At 47.2% G+C, this 8,877-nt stretch overlaps 1 protein-coding gene and 1 pseudogene across 3 annotated transcripts in view; both read right to left on the bottom strand.

Annotated features, from left to right (window-relative positions):
• Positions 1-2,092: 2,092 nt before the first annotated feature.
• Positions 2,093-4,081, bottom strand: LOC108302856 (annotated as a pseudogene). The gene has a single exon (XR_001824552.2). The product of XR_001824552.2 is annotated as an alpha-enolase-like (transcript).
• EDARADD (EDAR associated death domain) overlaps positions 3,865-8,877 on the bottom strand; it is a 52,248-nt gene continuing 47,235 nt past the window's right edge. For both annotated transcript variants that reach the window (XM_017526599.2, XM_017526600.2), the window contains exon 6: positions 3,865-4,917. In XM_017526599.2, coding sequence (XP_017382088.1) covers positions 4,535-4,917 — 383 coding nt within the window. In that variant the 3' untranslated portion in view covers positions 3,865-4,534. The remainder of the gene's footprint in view (positions 4,918-8,877) is intronic.

Here is an 8,877-nt window from a genome sequence, read left to right as displayed (position 1 = left end):
GCCACCATGCCCAGCTAATTTTTTGTATTTTTAGTAGAGACGGGGTTTCACCATGTTGACCAGGTTGGTCTCGATCTCTTGACCTCGTGATCCACCAGCCTCGGCCTCCCAAAGTGCTGGGATTACAGGTTTGAGCCACCGCGCCCGGCCGGGGTGGGTGCTATTTTAATGCCTTTCTTCCTCAAGGTGCCCCTTCTTCTTGCTGGCCTCTGCCTTTTGTCTCTGGAAATGAGAGAAACCTTTCCATCGTCCCTCCACAGGGATAAAGGCTTGGGGTGGGGGTGGAGGTCCCACCTGTTCTTCCATCTTTTCTGTCTCTGTCTGGGGGAGGTGGAGGCCCCGAGGTGGGAGGAGGAAAGAGCAGGCTGAGGAAAGGTATAGAAAGGGGTTTTCCCTCCCACCTCCCCCGTTTCCCTCTACCACTGCGGGGATGGTGGCCACAGACTGTGCAGGCTGGTGTCAGGCTAAGGTGACAAGTGTGCCTGGGTGGAGATGGGGGAGGGAGGGGGCTTTCTGGAGGCACCTGGCCAGGCAGTCATGTGCGGAAGATTGTCACCCTGAGATCCACTCTGCATCCCCAGGGGGTGGCAGGTTAGAAGGGGTGCAGCATCAGACTGCTGGGGTCTGCTACCACACAGCACTGAACACCCACAGCCTTTTCAACTCCACTTCTCCAAAATGTAGAAATGGAATGCCCTTTTCCATTTCCCCACAGTGAATTCTGGGCTAATAAGTGAGAATGTGTCGCACGTAGCTTAATGAGGAGGTGAGACATTAAATCCAATTCGTAGAAGGCGAGAACTCCTAATGGCTTCTGTGTAGTGCCTGGAACCTGGCTGACAAAAATGTTTAATCACTGCCTCACCAAGCACTAATTTGCCAACGAATCTATTTTTTAAAATCTCAACACTTTATTAGTGGTTGTTACTTTCAACATATCTGGTGATAAATCTGACATTTATCTCATAAATCTGACAAGAGAAGAAGAGGTAGGCGAGAGCAGCACTAAATCAGAAGTGATAAGTATGTCTCTACGACAGATTTTGCTAGTTTGGAGATTGCAGTGGCTGGCGAGGCTGACTTCATGTGTTAGCAGCCTAATGGAAACCACTGTCATCGTTAGTGGAAAAAAATATGGTGGTTTAGAAAGTAACTTTCTTTTGAGTTAATCTCAATCTTTCTGTTGCACTGAATCAGTGTTACTCATCATTTTTTGCTTATTTTAATCAGAGACTTATACAGAATCCTTCCAAACTGAACTAAGTGTCTTAATTTTCTAAGCCTATAATCAAAATCAAATAGCACTTTCACGGAATTGCCAGTCAAACCAAGGCTTTGCCTTTTATCTTTTTCCCCCAAAATAACCTAGAAAATCTGACCTTTGCAATAACAAACCCCCATGCCCCACGCTTTCCTTTCTCTAATACCATCAAATAAGAACATTAGATATTCTTTGAACCTAATTTTTCATTTGTTTAAAATCCTTTAAAGTTGGGATTTGAAGAAATCCCCTCCCTCCCAGTGTCCACGTAAAGACTCCCTGTTCTTGGCTAAACTGCTGTGTGGTGAGATGGGGTCTTGTTTTAAGCTGGGCTACCAGGAGCTGGAGATGGTTACATTTCACCAATAGGTTACAGGATTTTCATTTATTTCTTAACTGAGCTTTCTCTCAGGGGTGAAGCACTCAGCCTTATGTACAGGATGAAAAAGTAAATATTACATTAATTTTATTATGAATTATTATTTTGAGACGTAGTCTCTCTTTGTTGCCCAGGCTGGAGTGCAGTGACGCAATCTCAGCTCACTGCAACCTCCACCTCCTGGGTTCAAGCAATTCTGGCACGTCAACCTCCCGAGTAGCTGGGATTACAGGCGCCCACCACCATGCCCGGCTAATTTTTGTATTTTTAGTAGAGACAGGATTTTGCTGTGTTGGCCAGGCTGATCGCAAACACCTGACCTCAAGTGATCCACCCGCCTCAGCCTCCCAAAGTGCTGAAATTACAGACGTGAGCTGCCACACCTGGCCTAAATATCACATTAAATTTTTTAAAGTCCGGAGTAACCAAAGGGGATTTGGAGTACTCTCTTCGTCAACCACTATTCCCATGGCCTTTATTACCCCCCTACTTCCTGTTTTCCCAATAACCATCAGTTTCTGTATGTCTTTTTTAAAATACTTGAGCAAATGACATTACGGATAGTCCACAGATTATAAACATATTTGCATAAAAAAGATGGGCAGGTGTTCTGAAGAGTATCACAGTATAATACCAGCATCCTGTTAATTCACCCAGGTACTTTATAACAATAAACCAACAAGACGGGTTCAGTTCTCATTGCTGTTTTCTTTCTTTCTTTCTTTTTTCTCATGGGTCACTGAGGCTTTTTTATTTTGAGCACAAAATCACTGGGGATCTTGCCTGTGGCCACCCTGGAGATGACCCTGGAGGCTCACAAGTCTTGGTGGGAAGTGAGGCGAGAAAAACAATGATGTGGGCCAGTTACATGACTGCAAAGCGAGGGCTGCCAATAGGGCTCCAGGGAGCTTGGCTTCTGAAGACGTTCTAAGGAAGCGGTGTGAACTCCATGGCGGTGGGCGAGGGGAGCTAACTAGCAGGGGTCCCTGCCAGTGTTGGTCGGGAGCCTCAAGCTGCCCAAGCTGACACGAGGGGAGGGGTCTAATTAGGTAACAGGTGACTGAAGGGCTGGCCTCCCCACAGCTTATTTGGCCAGGGGGTTTCTGAAGTTCCTGCCAGCAAACAGCCTTGCTGCCCAGCTCCTCTTCAGTTCTGAGGAGCAGGTTGTACTTGGCCAGGCGTTCAGATTGGCAAGGGGCACCAGTCTTGATCTGCCCAGTGCACAGCCTCACCACCAGGTCCATGATGAAGGCATCTTCAGTCTCCCCAGAACAGTGAGACACCATGACACTCCAACCACTGGCCTGGGCCAGCTTGCACCTGAGGGGACTCGGTCATGGAGCCAATCTAGTTGACTTTGAGCAGGAGGCAGTGGCACGACTCGTCATTCGTGGCCTTGGCAATCCTCTTTGGGTTGGTCGCTGTGAGATCGTCCTGCACTACCTGGATTCCTGCACTGGCCGCGAACTTCTGCCAAGCTCCCCAGTCATCCTGGTTAAAGGGGTCTTCAATAGACACCACTGGATAGTCCTTGATGAAGGACTTGTACGGGTCAGCCAGCTGGTCAGGTGAGATGTACCTGCTGGGGTCATCGGAGACTTGAAGTCCAGGTCGTACTTCCCAGACCTGAAGAACTTGGAGGCCACTATGTCCAGGTGGATGACCACCTTGTCCGTGTAGCCAGCTTTCCCACTCGGCGGCTTCAGCAGCTCCAGGCCTTCTTTATTCTTCAGGACATTGGGAGCAAACCCGCCTTCAGCCCCTACATTGGTGTCTTTCCCATGTTTCTCCTTGATGGCGTTCTTCAGGTTGTGGTAACCTCCACTCTAGTGTGCATGGCTTCCCTGAAGTTTGTGGCACCCACTGGGAGGATCATGAACTCCTGCATGGCCAGCTTGCTGCCAGCATGGAACCGCCATTGATGACACAGAATGCCAGGACTGGCACGATGACTTTGGAAGTGCCAGCCAAGTTGGCTATGTGGTGGTACAGGGGAACCCCTTTGTCAACAGCACCAGCTTTGCAGACAGCGAGGGACACCCCCACAATGGCATTCACGCCAAGCTTAGATTTATTTTCTGTTCCATCCATCTCGATCATCAGTATGTCAATCTTCTCTTGGTCTGTGACGTTCAGTTTCTTGCTGAACAGGGCAGGTGCAATAGTTTTATTGATATGCTCAACAGCCTTTGAGACACCCTTCCCCATATAGCGAGTCTTAGCATGTCCCAGAGCTCTAGGGCCTCATAGATACCAGTTGAAGCACCACTGGGCACGGCAGCTCTGAAGAGACCTTTTGCGGTGAAGAGATCAACCTCAACAGTGGGATTCCCACGAGAGTCAAAGATCTCCCTGGCATGGATCTTGAGAATAGACATGGTGAATTTCTAGCTTCTGATTCTCATTGCCTAGGAGAGAAGCAGAGGGTGTTGCAGACACCAAGGGGAGTATTCCTCATGGCTGTTTGCTTTGAAACTGTGGGAGTGGCATTGATCAGGAGGGATGTTACATATAATGTCGTGTGTATGTCTGGGGCTCTCAACAGTCTCAGGACCTATTTAAATCTTTAGCCGTATTTCAGGGAGAGGATCATTTTATTTTCATCATGGCATGAATCCATTCCGATTGTAGGACTTTGGCCCTTACAGGAGACTAGAAAATATCTTTTCCTAATTCCAGATTCAAATATTAAATTAAAACAGATGTGCAAAAATAAACAGAGATCTGCCACCAAAACAAGCTACCCCTCCACGAAACCGCCAACTTTGGGGAAAACCAGTGTCCACCGTTTCATGTCCTTATCCTAAACTCTTACAAAAGAACTGATTCACATTCCTTCTTGACTCATGGTTGTTTCAACGTCCAAAGAGGCCAAGGACGGAAGAAGAAGCGCTCTAGAAGTGCCTGGAATGGTCTCCACGCTCCCGCTTGGGCCACTCCTCCTCCACCCACCTGCGCAGAACCTTCTCCACGTCGGCCCTGTGATAGAGCCTGCAGAGCTCCATCAGCTGGCGCACCGTCCTCTGACTGTTCCGGAGCAAGAACTCCAAGGTGGGGCTCTGTGGCCTCTGCTCCAGGAAGCACAATTCATCATAGGGCATCCCCCATTTGCTTGCAAAATTCCTCCAGTTTTTCACCGTTGGGTGACATGGATCCAGCTTTATCCTGATCACATCTAATAGGTCCTGATCATTGAGCAAGTCACTGATGGTGGGGGCCCGGAGCAGGCAGGAGGAACAAGTACAGTTTTCTTTGCAGGAGTTGTCCTTGCTGATCTCTGCAGGGAGAAACAATATGGTCCATAGGTCAACAAGGAGCCTACCATATGTATTCATTTCTTACCTCATTTATTTTCCTGCTGAATTGTCAAAAGCATCATATGGAATACTGTTTCAGAATACTCATTTCTAATAATGTGTTACTCTTTTTTATTTTTTTGAGAAAGGGTGTCACTCTGTTGCCCAGGCTGGAGTGCAGCGGCATGATCTTGGCTCACTACAACCTCCACCTTCCAGGCTCAAGTGATCCTCCCACCTCAGCCTCCCAAGTGCCTGGGACCACAGGCATGTACCACCAAACTTGGCTAATCTTTTTTTTTTTTTTTTGTAGACATGGGGTTTCACCATGTTGCCCAGGCTGGTCTTGAATTCCTGGACTCAAGCGATCTGCCCACCTTGGCCTCCCAAAGTGCTGGGATCACAGGCATGAGTCACTGCACCTGGCTGTGTTATTTTCTATAGCCAAAGATGGGTTGCTTTGCTGGAAAGAGTAAGAGTTTTTAAATCCAGTTTCCCTTTCTTTCCAAGACTATGTCTTACAGTGTGCACTGATAACACTGCTGGCCAGAATAAGGGCTCCAGCCAACAGCACTGTCTCTGGGGCACAGGGGTCCAGTGGGGGCCAGACTCCGCAGTGCCCGTGAGTAACCAGCTCACACTTGCATGTGCCTCCACTTGCCCCTTCCAAGTGACCCGTCAGCCCTGACAGTTTAACACCAAACACGGCATGTCAGGGTGTAAAAAAACTGCACAGTTCTTTGAAAGGTCTTTTTTAAAAAAACAACACAGACATGAAAACTGGAATATCCACTCCATATGCATATTTGAAAACAAGTGATAGTTGATAGTGCCAGAAATCTTACTTTTTGAATTTACCACCCCCTTATCAGCCCTGTGCCTTTACCTATGTTTTCTTTACCCATGGCTCCCTTTGAAGTGGAGTCAACACCCTGGGGTGTGTGCATTGGGATGGAAAGAGGCAGAGAACCCAGCAGGAGGCTTTTCAGCTGAGCATCAGCATGAAGAGCATGCTCCCACCCCAGAGGAAGGGCAGCCGTTCTACCGAATCTTTCTTTTTTTTTTTTTTGAGACGGAGTTTCACTCTTGTTGCCCAGGCTGGAGTGCCATGGAGCGATCTCGGCTCACTGCAACCTCTGCCTCCCAGGTTCAAGTGATTCTCCTGCCTCAGCCTCGGAGTAGCTGGGATTACAGGTGCCCACCACCACACCAGCTAATTTTGTACTACCTTTGGTAGAGATGGGGTTTAGCCATGTTGGTCAGGCTGGTCTCGAACTCCTGACCTCAGGTGATCCACCCACCTCAGCTTCCCAAAGTGCTGGGATTACAGGTGTGAGCCACTGAGCCTGGCCCCTACTGAATCTTAAAGACTCAGTCATCCGTGTCCTCATTGTATTAGCAGGAGGCATGTACTCACATGCCTTTGTCCTACTCAGGGGGACAAAGTCCGTAGCTGAAAGGTATTGATAAGTCATTTGTAATAAAGTATTAAGTGGTGTCTAAATAACACGGCAAGTTAAGCAGCTTAAATTCTACAACACTGAGTCTCATGAGACATTTGAATTCAGATTTTAACAGCCAAAGGCCACTTTAGAGATCACCGGCTTGGAAAATTCTGGGGAAGGTTATGATGACCTTTACTACATATATGACATTGAGTTATGGCCTTCCCAGTTTGGGAAAGTAAAGAATTTGGACTGAGGGAGTAACTCTGGTGACCATAAGGTAGCAAACCAGCAATCTTGAGGCAAATGTAAATTAAAAGGTAATAAAACAAGAGCCATGAAAATGACGCTCATACTCTTTGACCTACTCATGTGACTTCTGGGAATCCAGCCTAAGGAGATAATCCAAAATATGTATTTACATAAACAATGTTATCACGGTGTTATTACATTATTAAGTTTCGAAAACAACCAAAATGTCTAAAGTTAGGGGACTAGTGAAATAAATGGTTGTACTACTTGATGGAATATTATTTAAGTAACTATGAAGACAGTATAACAACGTAGGAAATGTTTGTGACGTGAAAAGTGCAAGATGGAAAGAATGTATGAATTCTATGACTAGAGCTACATGAAAATCAATGAGCGGATAAAGAAAATGTGATTATATATATACATAATATATATATATGATGGAATACTACTCAGCCATTAAAAAGGAATGAATTAATGACCTTTGCAGTAACCTGGATGGAACTGGAGACTACGATTCTAAGCGAAGTAACTCAGGAATGGAAAACCAAACATCGTATGTTCTCACTCGTAAGTATGAGCTAAGCTATGAGAATGCAAAGGCATAAGAATGACACAATAGACTTTGGGAACTCAGGGGGAAAAGTGGGGAGTGGGTGAGGGATAAAAGACTACGAATTGGATGTAGTGTACACTGAGTGATGGGTGAACCAAAATCTCAGAAATCACCACTGAAGAACTTACTTATGTAGCTAAATACCACCTGCTCCCCAATAACCTATGGAAATAAAAAAGAAAAACACCCAGGGGAAAAAATTTCTCCCTGACCAGTCATGGTGGCTCGCACCTATAATCCCAGCAATTTGGGACGCTGAGGCAGGAGAATTACTTGAGCCCAGTAGTTCGAAACCAGCCAGCCCAACATAGTGCGACCCTGTCTCAGCTGCTCAGGAGGCTGAAAGGAAGGATCGCCTGAGCCCAGGAGATTGAAGCTGCAGTGAGCCGTGATCGTGCTACTGCACTCCAAGATGTTAGGTTTTAGATTTATTATTTATTTAGAGAGAGAGCCTCGCTCTGTCACCCATCGTGGAGTGCGGTGGCACAGTCATGGCTCACTGCAGCCTCCACCTCCCGGGTTCAAGCAATGCTCCCGCCTCAGCCTCCTGAGTAGCTTCGACCACAGGTGCGCACCACCAGGCTAATTTTTTTGATTTTTTTGGTAGAAATGGGGGGGGGGGCTCACTATGTTGCCCAGGCTGGTCTCGAGCTCCTGGACTCAAGCAATCTACTAACCTCACCTTCCCAAATTGTAGGGATTACAGGTGTGAGCCACCACACTCAGCTAGTTTTATTTTTTGAAGAAGGCAGGGGAAGAAAGAGGCCCCAAGCCATCTCCCAGCTAGCCTCCTCTGCTGCTCCTCACTGCCCACTCCTCTCCTAGAACGCGGAGCTCAGTCCAGCCTCAGGAGCTTTGCCCCAGCAAGTTCCTGTTCCTGGGACGCTCCTGCCTTAGATCTCCACAGGCTGGGTCCTTTGCATTGTTAGGGTCTCACTGCCCCTTCTGAACTAAAATGGCACCCTCCCCCTGCCAGGCTTAATCCCATGACCCTGGCTTATCTTCCCCGGGCACCTACCACCATATGAAATGACTTACTGATTTTCTGTTTATTGTTTTTCTCTCCCAACTAGAATATAAGCTGCCAGAGGAAAAGAACTCTTGGATGTCTGGTGTCACTGCTGCATACCAGGCACACAGCAGGTGCTTAATAAACATTTGATGAATACATCAAATGAATGAGGAGTGTGACATAGTTAAAAAAAAATCAAATTAGAAATTGGGCTTCTTGGCAGCCCAAGAAGAGCTCTCTAGCTAGAAATTTTCAAACCAGCAGACACCAGTTTCTTTGGTGTTAACAAGGCGGCCACAAGATTGCTATGGAGAAGGAGGACACTGTGTACCATGGAGAGTAACGGCATGAGCTTTAGAGGCGGCTAACCCTGTGCAGATGGGCGACTTGGACAGCTTACTGAGCTTGCTAAGCCCCTGTCTCACTCCCCAAACAGGGATAATGACACCTCTCCCACAGGTGGTTGTGAGGATTAAATGAGGTAATCCTTTAAAGCTCCCATTCTAGCACACAGTAAGAAGCATGCAACAATGAATAGGATAGCTGTGAGGAAGCATTAATAGCCAACAGCCTTTTTCAGGAGAATTGCTTGAGCCTGGGAGGCGGAGGTTGCAGT

The sequence above is a fragment of the Cebus imitator genome, unplaced genomic scaffold (assembly GCF_001604975.1).
Source record: "Cebus imitator isolate Cc_AM_T3 unplaced genomic scaffold, Cebus_imitator-1.0 Scaffold42, whole genome shotgun sequence".
Taxonomy (NCBI): domain Eukaryota; kingdom Metazoa; phylum Chordata; class Mammalia; order Primates; family Cebidae; genus Cebus; species Cebus imitator.
This window is presented reverse-complemented; position numbering and strand designations above follow the sequence as displayed.